We start from the raw sequence: 23,350 nt of genomic DNA on the forward strand, positions 1-23,350 counted from the left end.
GAAGAGTCATTTTCCCCAGAGTGTCAGCAATGGGACGTTCTCTTCTGATGAAGAGACCCTCGAGCACAGTCTAAGGTAATAACTCACACTTTTTTTTTTTTTTTCAAATCTTTGGCCGTGTTCCCAGGTAGGGAATGGAATCCCAAAGGAGGCAGGAGCGGAATCACAGCTGTGTTCTATCTTTGGGAAGGTGGAAGACTTGGGGTACTTGGTGCGTTCTGTGTGGAAAAGTCACCTTGGAGAGCTGACACACGAGTCCGGCCTCACATTCTAGCAGAGCATTGGGATCAATGCCTTTGCTTCTACCATTGATGGTAAAAGACAGCGTATCACTGGCTTGGCTCAATAAGGTTCCTCTGATTGTCCTATTTTTTGGTGACGAGGGTAGTCATAAATTAGATATTACACCCATGTCGAGGATGCAGATTGCTCAGGCACAGGATGGTCACTTTCATACCCTTGGGCCATCTCTAGCAAATTCCAGAACGTTCTGCAATGATCTTTCAACGTCTGCTCTTTATTTTCTGTATTCCTATCTCCCTCTTTTTCTCCCTCTTTTAGAACCTACACAGGCACTGAATCTGGCCATGACAGTGTCAAGAACTCAGAAAAGCAGGGTCAGGAGGTATTTCTCACCTGGGTGCTGGGAATTGAAGTCAGAGTTCAGATATGGTTAAATTCTGCTACTGACAGCTTAGAAGTCAGTGCCTCTGAGAAGCCCTCACCCACTCCCCAGTCTGATCCATTTGCTCTTGCCTATGTTCCTCTAGCAGCACGTACCTAGCTCCGGCAGGCACTTGTCCCTTTCTATGGAAATTATTGATTTGCTTCTCTCACACACAACTGTCAGTTCCATGAAGTCAAGGACCAAGTTTTATTCAGCCTTAACTTAGGTGCTCAAAAAATATTTCCTATGAATGCCTGGCACTCCGTACGTTGTCCTAATACAGTGCAGCAGGTCCCTGAATAACTTTTCCTTCAAAATGGTTTCATTATAGCATTGATGAGGAAGAACCTACCGGTCAGTGTGTGAGGGGTCTGCGTGTTCTCTCCGTGTCTGGGTGGGTTTTCTCCAGGAACTCTGGTTTCCTCCCACATCCCAAAGGTGTGCATGTTAGGTGCACTGGCGTGGCTACATTGTCCCAGTCTGAGTGAGTGTGGGGGTGTGTGCAGGTCGCCCTGCAATGGGTGGTGTCCTGTCCAGGTCCTGCTTTATGCCCTGGGCTGCCGGAATAGGCTCTGCCACTCACGACCCTGAACTGGAATAAGTGAGTTGAAACAGAATGATCTTACTTGTTTTTAGTAATCTTTTAAAAATGTATGTAGAGCTCACATTTATTTCAGTGTTTAATATTAGAAGTGTTTGGGGTCTTTAGAAGTTTGGTGATGTGTTTATAACCAGAAATATGGAACTTAACTCTTGCTTATATCAGTTAGCTTATCGTAAAATTGGTTTCATTATGCGTCGCAGTTTCTAAGAACCGACTGACTATGTGATGTTAAGTAAGAACTTACTGTACATGTTGAAGGAATAGATGACATAATCTGTGATATTCTTACCGTGTTTCAAAGACAAGGACAAAAACATCCTCTGTGCTGTGTGTCAGTAAACACATTCTAATAGGCACTACCGTTGAGCACAAATTACAAAATCCTCAGGCATGTGGTGTGCTTGAGCTCTGTAGTGTTCACCGACAGCATTTGTTAGTCCTAATACTGACTCTCTCCTTGTCAGACCTGTATTTGTTTTCCATTGTCTTTAATAAGAAAACTATTGAATTTAACTGAAGGAAATTATTTCAATGAAAGGAAAACTCATCTAGCACTGAACCCACCCAGTCGCTGGGATGTCACTACCGACACATAGTTGAGTATTGTCCAGTATGAATCAGTTTTGATTTTACTTTAGTTTTTTCATTTGTAGAATAAGAACGTGAACCTTTTTGCCTCACAGTATCAGAATGAGGTACAGACACTAAAATGTGACCAAGTAGTTATTTAATGCAAAATCAAAATATAGTCTAGAAAGTTCTCCTTTGGAAGGACTATATGAAAACACAGCTCATCCTTTTTTTGGTTTTGCCACGCCCCTGATTTCTTATTGAATTATGCCTGGGTCTTGGTTGTTCTTTCCCCAGTTAAATTCTATTCCATTTACCTCTTGGAGTTTCCTTAAGGTTTTAAGTTTTACAAAGCCTTGGAAAAGTCCACATTGGGTCAAACAGCTACATTCCTGTAAAATACAGGTAATGTTACCTGTTCGTATTAGCGACTCTTATTGATAAACCTACATTTATGAGACATGTCTGTATTTTAATTAATACTTGTTTTTATAATAAAGGAAGCTGAAAGGATAAGCTTTGGATGAAGAATTTCAAAACAATGTTTTTAAATTTAAAAAGATAGGAAAATAAAAGTCCTTTAAAATATATTTTCCCCTCTTCTTCTTGGGAATCGACAATTGCCATGTACTTCCACCCATGAGGTAAAGATTACATTTGTTGCTTACAGTATAGCTGAACTTCTGATTGTTTGTCCTATTTACAGATGGAGAAAATGAAAGATGTTATATTTAACAATTCTTATCAGTGGATGTGTTACTTTCATTGTGTAATGATTCACGAAATTTTTGTGCATTTTTTTTGCTATCTCCAAAATGGACAGCTCTAACTAAAACATAAAATTCTGTTAAAGTGATCTTGGGTAGAGTTTTTAAGGAAGCAAATTTCAGCCCGATGTGAGGGAGAATTTCCTAATTACTAGAGCTGCCTAAAAATGGAGAGGCAGAGTATGTGCTGGCAGGGGTTGGGACTGATAAAGGGGAATTTCGGCACTGGGTGGGAATTTAAAGGAGCTGAACTTTTTAATTCTAGAAATGTCTCTATGGCTAGAAATAGCTCATTATTGATCTTCTCCTTCTGCCTAAAATTTCTCATTTCCTTTGGGCTTTTAAAGCATTCTGCTCTTTCTTTAGGTTAGAAGTCTTCATTTCTCCTAGACTGCTGCTTTTAAACTATACATGGCCATGAGAAAAGCAGAATAGTAAAACATGATCAGTTTTTAACAACCTAATGTGACTTCCTTTATTAATTAGATATGACTAATACTGTGTGTTCCCAAAGTGTGCTAAATGAATATTCAATTTAAAAAGGGAGAAAGGGTCATTTTGGCAAAATTTCTGGGCCAAAACAAATTAAATAGCATCCTTTACATAGGACTTTTGAGAGCTTTTACTATGCTAATGTACCCTGGGAATCTGCAAGGAGAGGGGTGTAGTATACAACATTCTCAAGATTCCTTTAACCACAAAACTTTTTTTTTTCCGTAGAGAATATCCTGTAGCACATGTGAAGGCCGCCACTTACTGAACTTAATGCAATGTGTTTTGTATAAATAAACTCATGTAACATTTATCAAGATACTCTGAGACTGACATTACTATCCCCATTTCAAAGATGACAGATCTAAGGCTAGAGAGTGACTTGCTAGTAAGTTGCCGAGCCGCTCGCTATTCAAGCAGTGAAGACTCTATTCTTAACCATCCACTATTCTGCCTCTTAAGATGGCTGCAGCCCTCAGGGCCATGTGATAGGGAGCTATCACATGACCCTGAGCTGTCCTGCTGGTCCTGGGTCACCGGGCTCAAGTGTCTTCTGGACTTCAGCTGCCTGACTGAGGCTCTCCTACTTACGGGGACTCCACTTGTCCTGCTTCCAGTTTCTAACACCCAGCATTTACTATATCATGCACAGCTATAACACTTTCGACACAGTGAGAACTGAAGGGGGTCCGGGAAGAGCGAGCTCACTCTGGGACTGGAGCAGTCAGGAATGAAGAGCCCTTGAGCTGGCACTAGATGATGAGCAGGATTTGAAGTGGCTAAATGGCAAGGCATGGACATTTCAGACCAGGAATGGCATGAGCACAGACTTCATGTAAGAATGAATGTGACAAATAGAATAGGAGGGAACTTTCCAACTTACTCTATGAGGCCAGTGTTACCCTAATACCCAAACCAGGCAACGATAAAAAAAGAAAACAATGGATCAATATGTTTTATGAATATAGACATAAAAATCCTCTTCAAAATACTAGCAAACTGAAGCCAGCAATATATAAAAAGGATTATACACCATGATCAAGTGGGATTTATCCCAGGAGTGCAAGGTTAGTTTAACATATAGAAATCAGTAAATATAATATACCATATTAATAAAGTAAAGGACAAAAACTATATGATCATCTCAATAGAAGCAGAAAAAGCATTTGTCAAAATCTAACACCCTTTCATAATTTAAGAAAAACACATAGAATAGATGAGGACTACTTCAGCTTGATAAAGGGCAACTTCAAAAAATCCACAGCTAATATTATACTTAATATAATATTAATATTATATTAAGCATAGAAGCAGAAAAAGCATTTGTCAAAATCTAACACCCTTTCATAATTTAAGAAAAACACATACAATAGATGAGGACTACTTCAGCTTGATAAAGGGCAACTTCAAAAAATCCACAGCTAATATTATACAAGACAAAGATGTCTGTTCAATACTATATTGTACTGTACTGTAGGTTATAGCTAGGACAATTAGGCAAGAAAAAGAAATAAAAAGCATCAATCTTGGAAAAGAAAAAGTAAAACTATCTCTATTTGCAGATGCCATGATTACATGTAGAAAATCCCAAAGAATCCACACAAAAAAAGCAAACCCTGTTAGACTAATAAATAAAGTTGATCAGGATTGTAAGATAAAAGATTGGAGTATTTATATTTCAGTTGTATTTCTGTACACTAGCAATGAACAATTCAAAAATGAATTTAGGAAAACAATTTCATTTACAACAGCATCAAAAGGAATAAAATACTTAGGAATAAATTTAACAAAAGAAGTGTAAGACTCATACACTGGATATGGCAAAATATCATTGAAAGAAATTAAAGATCTAAATAGATAGAAAGACATCCCAGATTTATGGATCAGAAAACTTAGTATTGTGAAAATGGCAGTACTCCCCAAATTGATCTACAGATTCAGTGCCATCTCTATCAAAATCTCATTTGTCCTTTCTGCAAATGGGGTCCTAAAATTCGTATGGAAATGCAAGGGACCCAGAATAGCCAAAACAATCATGGAGGGCTCACACTTTCCTAGTTTGCTACAAAGCTACAGCGATTAAAACAATGTGTACTGGCCTAAGGATAGCTATAAAGATCAATGGATTTGAAACGAGAGTCCAGAAATATACCCCTACATTTGTGGTTAGTTGATTTTCTGTAACAGTGCCGAGACAATTGAATGGGTAAAGAATAGTCTTTTCAACAAATGGTGCTAGGACAATGGATAGCCACATGCAAAAAAAAAAAAAAAAAAAAAAAAAAAATTAAATTGAACACTTTTTTTATACCACTCACAAAAATGAACTAAAAATGAATCACAAATCTAAATGGAAGAGCTAAAACTGTAAAACTCTTAGAAAAAAACAGAAGAGTATTTCTTAGGTACCAAAAAGCACAAGTGAAAAAGGAAGAAAAAATTGATAAATTAGACTACATAAAAAATAATTTTTGTGCCACAAACGACACCATCAAGAAAGTGAAAAGACAGTCCTCAGAATAGAAGATAACATTTGCATATCATTTATCTGATAAGACATATTCAGAATAGGTAAAGAATTCTTATGACTCAATATAAAAAGACCATATTTCTTAAATATTTCTTAAATAAGCAAAGGATTTGAATAGACATTTCTCCAAAAAATATAAAAATGTTCATTAACATAGAAAAACATACTTGTTCAACATTATTAGCAATCAGAGAAATGCAAATCAAAACCACAATGAGATATCACTTCGTATTCATTAGGAATGCTATAATATAAAAGACAGACAATAACAAGTGTTGGTGAGAAGGTGGAGAAATTGGAACCCTCATACACTCCTAGTGGGAATGGAAAATGGTACAGCCATGTTGGAAAAGTTTGACAGTTCCTCAGAGTGTTATACATAAAGTTACCATGTGTTGTAGGAAATATCCACCAAAAGATGAAGGATAGATACAATGTGGTACATATCCATAGAATGGAATATTACTTGGAAATAAAAAAAAAATGAAATACTAATCCATGTTATGACATAAATAAACTTTGAAAACATTATACTAATTGAAAGAAGGCAGTTAAAAAGACTACATATTATATCACTTCATTTATATAAAATCTCCAAATAGACAAATCCATAGAGACAGAAAGATTAGCGGTTGCCAGGCATAGCGTAGGGCGTGTGTGAGGGAGACTGTTAATAAGTATGGGGTTTCTTTTGAGAGTGATAAAAACCTTCTAAACTTAGGTGGTGATGATGGTATATTCTGTAAATATATTAAAAATATTGAAATGTACCCTGTGAGAGGTTGAATGTTATATATGGCATGTAAATTATATCTCAATAAAGACGGGGTTTTTTGAGGAAAAAAACAGAATAAATGTGGCATTGAAAAGGTCATAGCTAGCTGAGGTGATAGGTTCATGTTGGCAGAGGAATGTAGGGGCCCATTTTCCAACCCTAAAACACTAAAATAGGAGGTAGAAATTTGGGGTGGAAGAGAAAGGGATCATTTTGAAGTAGGACATCACTGCAGAGTAGAGCAGTCTAGCTTGGAAGGGCCAGCAGTCACTCATATTTGTTTGAGGGTGCTGAGCCCCTGCGTTGGGCAGTGCAGGCATTCTGATGAGATGAAGAAGATGGGGAGAGAGATACAGATCATGTTTGAAACTGCCTTCTTAAACTATATGCCTGTGGCTGACGCCATGCGTCATTCCATCCCCGAAGGGCTAATGCAAATCTTATTCTCTATTTATATGACACTCTTATTCAGTAGACACACACACACACGCACACACCAATGTTAAAGGTTTAAGATGATTTTTAATACCTTTACTTTACAAATGGGGAAAATAAGGCTCAAAGAGATCACAGTGCTGTTAGTGTTAGAGATGTGACTAGAATCTTAAGTCAGCTGATTTTGCACACAGTAATCCTTTTGTCTGGAACAACCCCATCCCCCATTCTTACCTCCTTCATCCAGCTCATTTCTCATCATCCTTCATTTCTCTGCACAAATTTGCCTTCTTAGCAGAACAAACTTTCTCTGACCCCCTCAGCCTAGATCAGACACCTCTGCCATTGTTCTTCCAACTACCTCTACGTTTCCATAAGGGCAGCTTGTAGGGGTGCCTTTCTCTGTACTTCCAGCCTCTAGAACTGCGCCTGGCACATAGCAGGTGTTCAGGAATTATTCATTTAATGAATGAGTTCATGAATACTGCTCTTTTTACCATTCTGACTCTTCCCACTAGACCAGTCAATGTTTATCTGATTTATCCTTCAGTTTCTTACCATGGTAAAGTATCATTGTCCCTCTGATCTGCTGGAAAAGGAAAATTACAGAGTTGGTGTAATGAGACAACATGTCATCAATAAACTTACAATGAAGCTCAGGCTCCCTGATTACCGGTGCTTCTTAGGTGGGTTGGCCTTGCTGCTTTTCAGATGAAGTCAGGAAAAGACTTATTTTACTTGATCATTTATCCTCTATCCGTAGGAACCTTTGATATACTGAAATTGGACAGGGACTAGAGAAGAGGTACAAAAACCATTAAATGAATAAAAATTAGGGACTAAGCAGGAGAATCAATAAAGCTGGGCTGCGTGAGTGTAGAGGGAAAGAAGTTTGATGGATCAGTTACAGCGATTATTGGAGATACAATATATGGGTGAGAACAGATCAGGAGCCAAGGTCCTCTTGGGATCGAAGATGCTTTCGCTCATGAGCTGTGTGCCCTTAGCCAAGCAAGCCCTTTCATCTGTTACATGGACGTGCTATCTCCCAGGGTTATTATGAGGACAAAAAAAAATGCATGTGACATTACACTATCTGCTAGCACTTTACACATGCAGGATAATATTATTACTGAGATAAAAAGGAGGTTGATAACTAGTTTTCTACTTCCAGAGCATAGACCAAGACTCAGTTGATCTTGGTGATGGCTAGAAAGGTTTATGAAAAGATCTTTGTCCAGGTGGGGCACCTGAGGAGTGGAATAGATAGCATGGAAGCACATGGATTCCCTACAGAGCTTTAGAAGCAGGTTGGATCACTCATCTTATGTGATATAGATTCAGGACTGGGCCAAGGGGCTGTAGTAGATGTATCCTGTTTCTGTTGTAATTATTAGGTAATTGGGTACTCTATAGCCTATTGAGTACCATATATTTTCATAAAATACCAAAGTCAGTGCTGAGCCTTGTCAACGGTGCCACACAAAATATAATGTGACTCCACTCTCTTCCAGCAACTCTAGTTTCATGAGGATAGTTAATTGCTCTTTAGCATTTCATTTGAATGAGACTCACGGATCTGTTTAGGAAGAAAACTGCTGATCAATTGCAATTGCCCCTGTTGTCATGGAAACAAGCTGCAATGAAACTATAATTATATTTCCTTATTCCTGAAGTGAATCCCTAATCATTGCTATGGTAATTACCCAATATCTATGGTCCCAAATTACATGATGCTTGTCCAAAAAAAAAACAAAGGATAAGGAGGAGGAAGAGGGCTGGCCTGAGACACGTGTTAACTGTGCAGCTGTGGAGAGCTTCTCTTTTTTGGGGAGGGAGAATTTCCCTCTGTAAGCTCCAAGGTTAGATGATGTCAGTAGGTCTTATACTGTGCCCATTTCTTAGAGTAGTGGCTAGAAGGCCGTATCAAGTAGGATGCTATCAGCTGTAACAGAAAACATGGCTACTAATACCTTCAACAGTAATGAAATATAGTATCTGATGTACCTGAAAGTCTAGAGAACTTTCCAAGTTCCAAAGTTCATTAATGAAGCAACTCAGCAACATCAGCAAGATCTGGTCTGATGCTTTTTTTCTTATTCTCGGGGAGCAGTCTCCTCAGGGAGTAGGCTCTTGTTCTCAGGCTTGTTCCCTTATTGCCCCAGTATGGCTTGTCACAGTTTCAGGTGTCGCATACAGTTGACAAAGACCAGGGACAGAAGGGACCATCTCTGTCTTCTGTCATATTTTGGGAATGAGGAGAACTTTTCCAGAAATACCTCCCCCAGCAAACTTCCCCTAATATTTCATTGTTCTTTTCACATCAGGCCCCACTGCAGGCAGTAGTTACAGATAACAGAATTTAAAATAGAGATGGCTTTTCTTGACCCTGCTCTACTCTCCTTGGCACTAAGTACATAGTGGGTGAGGGATGAAATAGCATGACTACAGGGCTAGCTTCATATTGCTTTGCTTCTCACCTTTCTCTACTGTGACCTTCTAGTGTCCCAAGCTTCAGGGCACAGGCCATCAAGCGCCCTCTGATCTCTATCACATCTGCAGATAAGCATGGGCACAGAGCACTGGACCTGGGCTTGGGCATCCCAGTACCATGGGGTGTGGCATCCTTTGCTCTCAGGAAGCAGCATGTGCCACCAAGAAAGACAGGCAGCCTCGTGGAAGAGAAGTAGAATCAAAACACCAGAGAGCAAATCGTTGTCCATCCACATGAGCTAGGTCATAAAGGAGAATCAAGACACAGATTCAAAAGCAGAGTATGGTGGCTATTTTTGGTAATTGAGCCGTTAGCATCCAGTTCCCCTTCTCAACAGCACCCAGGTTTCTTTTCAAGGATTCAAGTTTGCCTCACTGTGTGTACTGCTGACGGGACCTAGTGCCTGCTTCCTCTCCCTCTGCAGCCTGACATGAGCACACAACTTAGCCTCGCCAGTCAGTCTTTCTCTCCTAGGCTTTGACTTGGCAGGTGGGTCAAAGATGCAAGGGACACAATTATGAAAGCCTTCTGTAACCGCCGTGAGTGTTGCTGTGGGTCCTGATGCCTGGACTGTGAGAGTTCTCGTCAATCCTTTTTCCAAGGCTTATCACTCGCTGCCATTGTTCTTTGAGCCCTCACTGTTCTTCTAGTAAATTTTCTTTTAGTTGAGTGAGACATAGTTTCTGTTGCTTGTGACTAAGAACTGTGACTGACGAAGAATGAAACTAGGAAAACTTGGTGATAGGGAGGTTTGAAATAGAAGGTGGGAAGCAAAGCCTGGAGCAATTCCCCGGTTTGAGTTGAAAAAAGAGCTCAGAAGAAACCTTCAAAAAAGAGATGTTAGACATCCTCCTGACTCGTCCATCCATTGGTTTCTCAGAGCTTTCCACAATGGCCTCCTATACAGTCCTGACCTACCTGAAATATACCATGGTCTGAAAATATTCCTCTCCTCCCATCAACATGTTTGTATCATGCTTTCTATTCCCTCAATGACTTCTCCATGGAAAACACATCTGATTAGATACCCTGCAATATCAATCATCTACTTATCCATTGAAAAAATTTACTCACAAATTTTATTGTATAAAGCACTTTGGGAGAAACAAAGATAATAGATGTGATCCCTACCCTCATGCAACTCATAGTACTGTGGCAGAGATAAGATGATGCCATTATTAGAATCACATCTGTGTCGCCCTTGACAACATACAAAGCATTTTTATTTTCCCTCTCATTTAAGGCACGATTATAGTAACCAGAACATGAAACAACAAGAGATACGTACATAGGGGCTTTCAGTGGGAGAAAAGATCCCTTTCCTCTAGGGAAGCAGGAAAGGCTGTGTGGGGTTGGTAAGATTTGAGCTGGATCTTGAAAGATGGGTAGGACCTGAACTGAGATTGGCAATAAGCCGTCCCTGGAGAGGAAGAGCCTAGGCAATGATAGAGCCCAGAGGGGATATCTGGGGAACTGAGTGCTTGGGTTTGCCTTATAGGGTTTTTGAAGTAGGGTAATATTGGATAATAATCGGTAACACATAGATAAGCACTTACACTATCTAAATGCTTTATAAATTGTAATTCTTTTAATCCTAACAGAAGCTCCATGAGGTAGGTCTTCTTCTCATCCTCATTTACAGATAAGGAAACTGAGGCACATAGAGGTTTAGTGATTTGCCCAGAGTTGCTTAGGGCCCCATCGTGAAGAGCCGTAAGGGCTAATCAATAATTGCAGCTTCATCTGGTAAGATTTTGGCACAAGGGAACCACTGGAAGTTTCTGAGCTGATGAATTAACAGCTGCAAGATTAACGTACAGTTTGAGAGAGAGCGGAATTGGAGAGGACTTCAGCTGGAGATCATTGACAGATATCAATCACGTTACAGTAGGCCGGAGGTAAAACTAAAGCAACAGTGACAATGACACACTCATTGGCCCTTCAGCTGCCCTCAGTGGTTCCTCCACTTATTTCTGATTTCCCCACTCACGCATTCTTATGTCTTCAAGAGCAAGTCTTCTGACTCTCCACTGCCTGCCTGGGTCAGGGGTGAGAGTACCGTGCCAGCAACCTACTCTCAAATGGTCTGGGAAAACAAAAGTTCTTCATACTACACCTACAGTGTTTTTATAAGTCTGAAATGGTTTCAAAATGATAGTGAAAATGAAACCTTCTCCTGGGCAGAGCTTAAAAAGTGTGACCTTTATATTGCTTTTGGTATGGTCATTAGCGTAATAATCCACACCATATTTTACAGCGTGATATGATAACCCATCCAGGCTTCAGCTGAGCTTCCTTTAAGGTCCTTCAGAACGGCCCTGTATTTTGGTCTCTGTGTTGCCAGAGTGCACCCCAGAGTACTATATTATTTATTCTTAAGTAACCTCTGAGAGCTTCTAGGTAGAATTATGACTGTCAGGTCAGCTGTCTCTGGGGAAGAAAAAGGGAAGGAGGTGGAGCAGGGGGAAACAGAAGTGTCGCTTTCCTCCTGTCCTTCCCACGCCATAATGACTTAGATCCAAGAGCTTAAATGTAATAAGATGCAGGAAGAATAGGACCCCGGAAGCCACTCCAAATTGGTCTTAGTGCTAAGGCAACACACCTTCTCTTAGAATTAGAAGCCTCTGGTCTCCAGATAATAGTTCCTGCCCATGGTGTTTAAACTTCCTGGAGTGGGAGGGGTGGGGATGGAACCCACAGGCTGTTGCTCTGTGAACCAGAAGCTTTTCAAGCATTTTCCCATGATTTTAGGCAAAAATAAAGGAATCCTCTTCCTCCCTTTTCTCTTCATTTTCCTCTTTCCTTCTCTTTCTTTTGCTTATATTCTCTACTAATCTTTACAGATAGTGACTGTTTAATTTGGGCAGAAGATATGGAAGTGATGTCAGATCTTTGGTGTGAAATGAGGACTTATGGCACACCTACTTACTCTTCCAGCCATGTCTACAAGGAGTTACGAGTCATAATGCTTTAGTCTTACATTTTTTAAAAATCTGGATTAATACACCAATGCTCACAGCATTATTCACAATAACCAAGAGGTAGAAACAACCCAAATGTCCATCAGCAGAAGAGTGGGTAAATGAAATGTGCTATATACATATATAGCAGGATATTATTCAGCCTTAAAAAGGAATAAAATTCTTATACATACTATAACATGGATGAACCTCGAGGACATTATGATGAGTGAAATAAGCCAGACACAAAAGGGCAAATATGATTCCACGTATGTGAGCTACATGGAATAGTCAAATTGATAGAGATAGAAAGGAGAGTAACGGTGACCAGGAGCGGGGGGAAGGGAGAATGAAGAGTTATTGCTGAATGGGTATGGAGCTTCAGTGTGGGATGGTGGTTATGAATGTACTTAAGGGCACTAAACCGTATACTTAAAAATGGTTGAAATGGTAAATTTTATGTTATTTATATTTTACCACAATAAAAAATATCTCAGTATTATGGAAGTATGAAAAAATTCATGGATGCTGGCATCCTATTTGATGTTGATGGCTTTGGTGTTTAAGCAGTAAAATTGGTTCAGCTTCTCTTGTATATGATTTGTAGTCATGGGCACAGTAGGACTGTCCTAATGGCACCATGTTGTTGTGGTCCAGTGGCCGTTCACACAGTGTCTTTGTTCCCAAAGAGACCCAAACACCTACTAACATTGTTAAAAGGGAAGACTGTCAGCTGTGAGTCAGGATCCTGGGTTCTGGTTTCAGTTCTTTCTTGATCAAGTCTCTCCACCTTCCTGGACCTCATCGACTCCGTGATCACAGAGGGCCCGCGGAGTCGGCAGTGACTGTAAATTGTGTGAAGACTGCATCGGTCACAGCTGACGCCACTCTGGATTAGCAACTCCCCCTTTTGCTGCTAGTTTACTTGCAGAGACCTCCTGGAGGTGCTCAGAGCAGTGATCTGGGCCCCAAGCACAGTCGTAGAGGAGTGTGGACACGCAGAATTGGATGCAGACTTGAAATGGGTCCAGGAGCTCAAGATTTGCAGTCCTGCTCATTGATTTCTGCACTGTTTTTGAAGGATTTTTGAATGTGCAAGGACAAATGATATTACCTATTATTAAGGTCTTCTACACTATACCTTTACCCTCACCTCAACCTGACCTCATTTATAAAATAGTATAGCACAGAGCCTGAGGGATGACAGTAACAAAGAAATAGGAATTATGGGAGCTTTGTGGCAAACACTGATGAGTTTGTTTTTATTCATGTTGAATTTGCAGAGACAGTGGGATAGTTAAGTAGCAGGGTCCACTAAGTACCTAGATACACGCAGGTAGAAGAAGAGAGTGGAATATTGGAGTCAGATAGACCGGGGGTCCCCAACCCCCGGGCTGCGGACCAGTACCAGTTCACAGACTGTTAGGAACCAGGCTGCACAGCAGGAGGTGAGTGGTGGGCGAACAAGGAAAGCTTCATCTGTATTTGCAGCTGCACCCCAGGGCTAGCATCACTGCCTCAGCTCCACCTCAGATCATCAGGCATTAGATTCTCATAGGAGAACTGGTCCCTGATGCCAGAAATATTGGGGACTGCTGAGATAGAAGTGACTGTTATTAAAAGCGACTGTTAAAGCCAGAAGAGAAGCCTCAGGCTGTTCTATCACCTACGCCTTTGGAAAGACAACCACAGGAGTCAGTGCAGAGTGGAGGGGAAAGAAAAAAAGCTGGTGTCTTTGGGCCGACTAAAAGCCTCTGATTAGATGTTTGGAATCTAAACCTCTCTGCCGATAATGATAATATCAATGACAACAACGACACAGCCAGGACAGAAACATAGAAGCAAGTTACAGCATCTCAGCCATCCTTGCTCCCTCCTATCCGTAAGGCCCTAGGAACTTCGGCTGCTTAGACTTCCAAGTCCAAAGGGACTATGTTTTCTGGCCTCTTTAAGCGGTGTCTGTGATTCTTCTCTAAGCTTATGAAAACTGTCCCTCAGAGACTAGTATTCTAAATTCTCCAAGTGGCCTCTCTTCCTCTCCTTCTAGTGTTTGCTATTATCACATACGCTTGCTTTTGACTTCAGATTGTGTTTAAATTAAAATTACTATGAAATGACTGTATTGACAATCTTCCTATTAGAAGTTAAAAATCTGGTGGATATTAAAGGTCTTCATATGTCTCAAGATCAAGAGGCCACTTTGTGTCCTCAGAAGCGGAAGAGAAGTTTCCCACACAGCAAACCCCGTTTCTTCCATTCGAGCAGAGTCTGAGGGAGAGTTGCAGTGTTGAGACTCGGAGGCCCCTCGCCTCTCGGCTCACTCATAATAAAAGAAAGGGGGAGGACTGGCCTACTTTTCAATCAATTGTAAAAGATCTTTAAATGTCAAGAATAAAGAAGTCCAGATGAACTCTGCCAAGGTACGATTTGTAGTGAATTGCCCCTCCTCCTCCCAATCATGTAGTTCGAAGTTCCCAGCTGTTATGGACAATGATTCCACCGAGTTCTTTGTTGGCGAGAACATAGTTTCAAACTGAGATCTCCACACACCCGGGCCATTCAGTTTCAATTGCAGCCCTGCCTCAAACTCTGGAACTTTGGGCAACATTTTACCTATTCTTTGTCTCAGCATCTCCTTTAGAGAACAGGAAATAATCTATGTTGTAGAGTTGTTTGGAAGCAGAACTGGTAACCATGATTACCAAAATTTTTTAATTAACCAAATCGATGAGGATTTAGTATTAATTTACATTATGTACACTGAATTATTTAGAGGAGATTGTTCATTGGTATAACTAATAAACCAATTAGCATTCTCGTCTACCGTTTCTTCTCAGAGTTTTAAAATGGGACAAAAACCAGATAGAAGAAGAAAAAGATACAAATATTTCTGGTCACTTTTCAAAGTGACCATATCAACAGGCAGGTTCTCACATGCAGAAACTTAATAAATGTAAAAAAGTTAATTATTTCCACTTATGGTTGTGATGAATTAGCTCGTAGCAAATCAGTGCTACCACCATGAACAACTGGAAGTGTGGGCGGAACATTAAAACAGAGGCATCTGTTTGGAGTTACCAGACCTGAGCAATGAAATCTGAAGAGAAGGGGAGCCCATTCTGCAGAAAGAATCACATTGAGTAAAAAGAATGACAAATACAGAAAGGAGCATAAAGACATATGGCTCATGGTGAAATGTTCTAACATTGGAGAACCAGAGGGAGAATAGAGAAAAAAATGGGGCAGGAGGTAATAGCTAAGAATTTTCTAAAACCGATGAAAAATACCAAGCCACAGATTTAAGAAGTATTACCCTGCTGGATAATAATACTGGGTAGTGTACCCCCAGCTAGGTAAATTAGAAGAAATTCACACCTAACCACAACTGCTGAAAACCAAAGACAAAAAAATCTTAAAATCAGCTATAAAGAAAAGATATATTGCCTGTCTTCTCAAAGAAGCAGTAATATAATGTACAAAAATTCTATAGATAACATCTTAAGTTAATGGTAAAATTGAGTACTTTCTTGCTTAGTTTGGGAACATGACAAAGTCTCCATCGTCACTTCTATTCAACTTTATAGGAAGACTCTAGCTAATACAGTGTGGCAAAAAAAAAAAAAAAAAGCAAAGTAAGATTTAAAATAAAGAAACCTTTCTTTTGTCACAGGCAATATAATTGTATACATAGAAAAACCAAAAGAATCAACAGTCATATTATTGTAACTAATAAATAAATTTAGCTAAGCCTAGTTATAAGATTAATATACAAAAATCAATTGTATTTTAATATTTTACCAATAAATAATTAAAAATTTAAGCTCCTGTCAAGATGGCGAAGTAGGTAAATGCAGGACTGGCTTTCTTCATGAACACATCTCAGTTACAACTAAACTACAGAACAACCATCACTGAGAATCACCTAAAGTCTAGCTGAACAGAAGTCCTACAGCTGGGCATACACAGAAGAGGCGACCTCAAGACTGGTAGTGGGGGCAGAGATGTGGAACGGGCTGGTCCCACACCCAGCAGTTGAGAATCAGGAGGAAATCTTAGTTACAGAAAACCCCCAGCCTCACACTGGGTTCCCAAGCCCAGCGTTCCAGTACCAGGAAGACAAGTTCCCACAATCTCTGGCTGTGAAAAACAGTGGAGATTGTGGCTGAGCAAGACAGAGGACTGCCGCTTTGGGGGCCCACATGCTGACTTACTTACTGAGACTCACTCACTTTGAGCTCCAGCACTGGAGCTGCAGCTCTGAAGAAACCAGAGACATACATACCGGAAGAAAATGAGTTGTCTCACTTCGGGGCACGGGCCAGAGGGGCAGCTTTCTCCCGGATAGAAGTGCTGGCAGAATCCATTGTCTCTTTGTTTAGCCCTCCCCGCTCCCAACATGCAGATCCAGGCAGCCACCATATCTGAGTCTCTATCAACCAGGCTAACACTGGTCACCCTGCCTTGGTGGTTCTCTGAGACCTGCACCCCGCCCAATATTCGCACCCCGCTCCCCGCCCAAGCCGCTTCCAGTGGTTTTTCCATACAGACGGCCTGTCTTGGATCATGCTGAAGACTTTTTCTAAAATCTCAAAGGTTCACAAAACCTAAATAAGCAGCATCTGACGTTGGTTTGCAGCTTGGCCCTTCAAGGCACATCCAAGCCCAGCCATCTTCAAATTGCTTGATGCCTCATGCCAGATGGCCCTGGGCAGGGCACTGGCCATGGCTGAACTTGGCCTGTGTTGGGGCCCCTCCCAGGAGGCACAGGCCTGTATGCTCAGTGGCCGGCTTTGATCTAAGCCAGAGCACTACCCAGGGCCACATCCAAGGACGACACACACAAAGGGCAGACTGCTCCTGCTAAAGCGAATTCTATTCCTTAGGGTTAGCCTCTACACAAAAGCCCCTCCACTGTAGTCAAGGCCAGTCCTCATAGCCAGTCAGCCCGAGGGTCTGTCCTTCCCATTGATGAGCAAACAGTAACCAAGGCTCAACTATAACTGGAGGACATTCACAACCCATATAGAGGACACACCTGGAGCACCTAGCTCAGGTGACCAGGGAGACAGTGCCACTGGGCATAAGACCCCCACTACATAAGGATACTCTACTAAGACTGGGAAACATAGCAGCCCTGCCTAATACATAGAAGCAAACACAGGGAGGCAGCCATAATGGGGAGACAAAAAACAAACAAACAAATAAACAAACAAAAACCAAAAAAAAACCATGGCCCAAATGAAAGAACAAAGCTCCAGAAAAAAAAAAACTCAAGAAAATGGAGACAAAACATTGGTTATAAAGATGAATAGTGAACTTAGGGGAAGAGTAGATGAACTCAGTGAGAACTTTAACAAAGAGATACAAAACAAAAAGAACCAGTCAGACATGAAGAATACAATAACTGAAATGAAGTATTCTATTACAAATCTGTATATAGTATTCATTAGAGGGAATCTAGTAGAAAAGGCCGAAGTTTGAATCAGCGATTTAGAAGATAAGGTAGCAGAAAACACCCAATCAGAACAGCAACAAGAAAAAAGAATCCAAAAAAAAAAAAATAGTTTAAGGGGCTTCTGGGACAACATCAAGCATACCAACATTTGTATCATAGGAATATCAGAAGGTGAAGAGAAGAAGAAATTGAAAAACTGTTTGAGAAATAATGACAGAAAACTTCCCTAACCTGGTGAAGGGAATAGACATACAAGCCCAGGAAAGCACAGAAAGTCCCAAAGATGAACCCAAAGAGGCCCACACCAAGACACATCATAATTAAAATGTCAAAGGTTAAAGACAAAGAAAATCTTAAAAGCAGCAAGAGAAAAGTAATTAGTTATCCACAAGGGAGTTCCTATAAGAGTGTCAGCTGATTTCTCAACAGAAACTTTGCAGGCCAGAAGGGATTGGCATGAAATATTCAAAATGATGAAAAGCAAAGACCTACAACCAGAATTACTGTACCCAGTAAAGCTATCATTTAGAATTGAAGGACAGATAAAGAACTTCCCAAACAAGAAAAGCTAAAGGAGTTTGTCACTACCAAACCAGTATTATAAGAAAGGTTAAAAGGGACTTCTTTAAGAAGAAGGAAGAAAATTACAAATAATAAAATGGCAATAATTATATATCTATCAATAATTTAAATGTAAATGGATTATATGCTCCAATCAAAAGATAAGGTGGATGAATGGATAGGAAAACAAGATCCTTAGATATGCTGCCTACAAGACCCTTAACTATGCTGAGACTCACCTCAGATCTAAAGATACACACAGACTGAAGGTGAAGGGATAGAAAAAATATTTTACAAAAATGGAAACAAACAAAAAAAAACTAGGGTACCATACTTATACCAGACAAAATAGACTTTAAAACAAAGGCTATAAGAAGAAACAAAGAAGGACCCAGTAATCCCACTTCTGGGAATTTATCCCTACTTCTAAGGGACATGTGAATCTATATGTTCATTGAAGCATTATTTACAATAGTGTAGATATGAAGGATATCTGGGTGTTCATCTGTGGATGAATGTTTAAAAAAGAGGTGGTACATGTATACAATAGAATATTGCTCAGCCGTAAAAAGAAAAAAATGAAATCTTGCCATCTGCACGATTTTTTCCTAGGTCCAACATGAGTGGACCTAGAGGACATTGTGCTGAGTGGAGTAAGTCAGACAGAGAAAGACAAATGCCATATAATTTCACTTACATGTGAAATTACAGAGAACATTGATGGTTGCCAGATGGATAGGTGAAAAGGGGGCAAAAAGGGGAAAGGGATTAAGAAGTACAAATTGGTAGTTACAAAATTGTTATGAGGATATAAAGTATAGCATAAGGAATATAGTCAATAATATTGTAATAACTAGGATGTCAGATTTGTACTAGATTTATCAGGCTGATCAGTTTGTAATTAATATAAATGTCTAATCACTATATTGTACACCTGAAACTAATATAATATCATATGCCAACAGCAGTTAAAAAGTTAAAAAATTATTTAAAAAATAAAAAATAAATTTTAACCTATACCATGTACAGTAGATTCAGAAACATCAAATATGCAGGAATAAATCTATCAAAATAGTCTAAGACCTCTCCACACAAAACTACAAAACATTGAAAAAGTAAAGAGGATCTAAATAAATGAAGGGATATCCAGTGTTCATGGATTAAAAGATTGAATATTGTAAATGTCAGTTATCCCGAAATTTATCTATAGATCCAGTGCCATCACAAGAGTAATCCTAGGAGTGTGCTAGTATGTGTATATGTGTAAATTTATGTGGAGAGACAAGAATAGCCATCTTGAAAAAAAAGCTGGAGAACTTAAACTACTAAATACCAAGACTCTTAAAAAGCTATAGTAATTAAGACAATGTAGGATTATTGCTAAACAGACAGACAGACAAGCAGACCAATGGAACAGAGGCCAGAAACAGATTCACAGATACACAGTCATTTAATTTATGGCAGATCACTCACTGTCTTCAAGCCTCACTTTCCTCATCTATAAAATAGACTTAATAATAGTGACTACCACATAAGGTTTAAATATTATATATCTAAAGGATCTTGATATTAAAGAGGCTAGCATATATACAAGGTACATGGCAAATGCCTGATAAAATTTAGCTAATATTAATGTTACCCCTGTGACTAGCACTATTATTATTACTACGATTACCACTATTATTATTATTACCATTCTTATTTTTTTTCATATGATCATCTAAAAATGGGGAACGGGTGGACATTAAATCCTGGTTGGCAACAAGGAGTGTTTAGGGCAACAAAAGAGCAGGAAAGTGTCAATTCTTAGCCTACCTGGGAGCAGAGAGAGAAACTTCATGATTTAGTCAAGACTGACTTAGAAACTAGAAGGGAACTTGGCTTAGCACAGGTATATCGTGTACACACAACTGTGAGATGCCAGTAAACATATTAACATCTAAACATCTAAAATGGACTTGTGCATATATGTGTTCGTATGAATATTTTAGAGCCTATGTATATACATAAGCCATTTGTAAAAACACCGTAGAATTGAAGTCAGTTACCTCTTCTCCCACCTGAATCAAGCTAGGAATTGGTGAGAGAAGTTTAAACAGAATATTAAAAGGTTTGTTTCCACAACTTTGAATGAAAAGTTTATTTCACAGCATCTTTAGGTGAACCTGGAAGTTCATTTCGTAATATAGGTCACAGATGATAATTTATTTCATTTTTCTCCATATTCATATTCATATCCTAAAATAATGCCTCGTATTTCATAAAGTGGGTTGCTGCTCTAAGGCATCGTGTGTTATTTAACTGAAAGCTTACCTATTATTATAGCTATTTAGTATCTTCGACCCTCCCATAGCCCAGCCCACGTGCCGTTTGCATCCTGTCTTCTTCTCCCACTGACCCATCCATACCTCGTTTCACTCATGGGACGGAACACTCTTAAGATCTTCCACCGCTTTCGAACCCTTCACCTAGCTAGGACAGGATTGCATTCACCAGATCTGAATTCAGTTTCTCACTCTACTATTTCTATTTGGATGACTTAAGATAAGATTATTTACCCACTGAGTTTCATCTGCAACAAGATTCCAGTGATGAAACAATGAAAGTAAAACTCAGCACAGTGTTTTCAACTAAGTAAGGGATGACGGTGTTGATGGTGGTGGTGGTGGTGGTTATTATTATTGCTTAAGATCCTACAGCCAGGAGGCTCATATTTAAGTTTTTTGTTTCTTAATTTAATATGCTTTTTTACCATGCTGCCTGTAATTTGGCAAATTAGATGATATGATTTGGTGCCCAATCTTCTCGGCTAGTCTAGACTTGGTTGGGACCCTGCCCACCGCATTTCTGTATTCAGTGCAGAGGCACCAGCTGGGGACACCACCCCACCCCTATGCTGGCTCTTCTCTCATGTACTTGGTCACTGAAAAAACCTCTTGGTGGGGCCCCTCCCTGGGGAGGGGAGAGGAGGAATGGTGCCCTCTCACCCCTGGGGGTGCTGCTGATGCGTGCCTGGCATGGAAGTGTGCCTGCCTCGTCTTACAGAGGGTGTGTGATTCTGCCTGCCTGTGAACAGCCTGGATGTAGTCTATTCCTTTCCCAGAGATAACTTAGTTTGCAAGATCAAGTAAGGAACAGTTGACTTCTGCTGCTTCCTCTTCCTGCAGTTCACCCTGCCTGTACCTCACTGTCAGGTAGAAATCTGGACTTCCTTGAAGTCCAACCCTTCAGCTGAAAAGCGTGTATTTTGGGATACCTTCCATCTATAAGCTCACTGTGCACAAAGCCTGTCAGAATTTCCCGAACACATATTTCCTACCTTTCTCCGAATTTCTTAAGAGTCTCACCAGAGAGACTCTTTATTCCTTTGGTCTCTATCAGCAATTCTAGTCTTTGTCAGGTCTTTGTTTTAGATAGATATATCTTCCGAGCTGATCGTAATCTGAGAGAGAAGCTCTTGCCTCTTCTTTCCAGATCTGCATGTTACTGAAAAAATGCTGGTTGACAAGACTTACTGGGGTAAAACTGACTGTGACAGCTTATCAGGAAAAAGGCTCCTCTAGTTAAAATTTCTGCAGTGCCTTCTGTCCCGGGTCCTCTACAAATAAATAACTGTCTGAGTTTTCAGTGAGTGGCTCTGAAATGTTATGTTGGAGACATGCTCCCTTATTCCTGTGGGATACTTCTGTCTACCCAGCCACTTGTCTGATCCATAGCAGAAAAGGATGCAGTGCTGGCTGGGACGGGTTGTAGGTGGGGTCCCTCAAGTCAGGAAGAACAAGAAGCTGAATTGCCAAAAGAAATTTTATCATCCTAATAAAATGAAGCACATGATTTGCATTCCAGGTCCTTCAACTATTCTATGGGAACCCGGGCATTTTCCCATGACAGTATTTTTATCCCTGATGGGGGAGCAGAAAGTGAGCAGACAGTTCAAGCAATGTCACAGGACCACATCCTGGGCAAAGTCAAAACTCTTCAGGTAAGACAGCTTGAGATTGGAAAGTTAGAGCTGTAGGAGGGGGCCTGGCTATGAAGGGAAGTGGGAAAAAGCCCAGCTTGGCCTTGAGTAATGGATTGGGAGGTCCAGGGGTAGCTCCTGGGGAGATATTTTGCTGTCCTGAACCTGAGTAAGCCTCTGTCCACCTGTGAGAGTCACACTGTCACCATCGTACCCACCTTCATAACACCCCCTCTCCTTTCCTGTCAAATTGTTCCCTCATTTTAAGTGGACATCATGAGGACAAGTACCCAAAAGAAGCAACGTGACTTGGATGGGAGGAAAGAGTCCTTAACCATTAGCACTGGCCACAATCCCCCAAGTACAGGGGTGACTGTCAGCTGAGGGTTTGCACAGCAAGTGTTCACTTTCCAAGTCTCTGTACTCGGACAGTGAATGGTGAGACTCTCATTCTGTTGTTTATAAATCTGGCTCCTTTGGAACTGCCTTGTCTCAGAGAAATACCACAAAGCTCTTAAACCTGACCACTGTTCACACTGCAGAGTTGGGCAGTTTTCCTACATAAAATTGAGTCAGGCGGTAACTCCTTAGTGATAAGAATCCAGTTGATCCTTGATCAACATAGGTTTGAACTGCATGGGTCCACTTACACTCAGATTTTTTTTCTAAAAATTACTGTAAATGTATTTTATGATTTTCTTAATAACGTTTCTTTTCTCTAGGTTACTTTATTGTAAAAAATCAGTATATAATACATATAACATACAAAACATGTGCTAATTGACTGTTTATATTGCTGGTAAGCCTCCCCGTCAACAATAGTCTATTAGTAGTTGAGTTATATGTGGATTTTTCAACTGCATTGTTAAGAGTCAACTGTATAATAATTCTCTGCTAAATGTGATTGAAATAATAAGGAATCCAGGAAACTCAGGGGAGGAAGGACACCTGGAATCTGACTGTGTAGATTTGCCTGATTGCTTGGTAGAATCACTCGCCTGGCAGAAGTGCCTAAGCAGGTTCTTCTCTGAGGTGGAGGTGCTTGGGGATGATCCAGAGTGTGAACGGGAGCCTCCGTT

The 23,350-nt window shown here is 40.2% G+C and overlaps 1 protein-coding gene across 2 annotated transcripts in view; it reads left to right on the top strand.

The window, feature by feature from the left end:
* The window catches only part of KIAA1211 (KIAA1211 ortholog), a 52,138-nt gene continuing 28,788 nt past the window's right edge, over positions 1 to 23,350 (top strand). Inside the window, exons 1-2 of one of the 2 annotated variants that reach the window (XM_006922516.3) lie at positions 7 to 75; positions 22,157 to 22,292. In XM_006922516.3, the coding sequence (XP_006922578.1) occupies positions 22,173 to 22,292 (120 nt within the window). In that variant the 5' untranslated portion in view covers positions 7 to 75; positions 22,157 to 22,172. Of the gene's footprint in view, positions 76 to 22,156; positions 22,293 to 23,350 lie in introns of both variants that reach the window. The other variant, XM_025040289.1, reaches the window with a different exon arrangement.

This window comes from Pteropus alecto, unplaced genomic scaffold (genome assembly GCF_000325575.1).
Source record: "Pteropus alecto unplaced genomic scaffold, ASM32557v1 scaffold57, whole genome shotgun sequence".
NCBI classification, from domain to species: domain Eukaryota; kingdom Metazoa; phylum Chordata; class Mammalia; order Chiroptera; family Pteropodidae; genus Pteropus; species Pteropus alecto.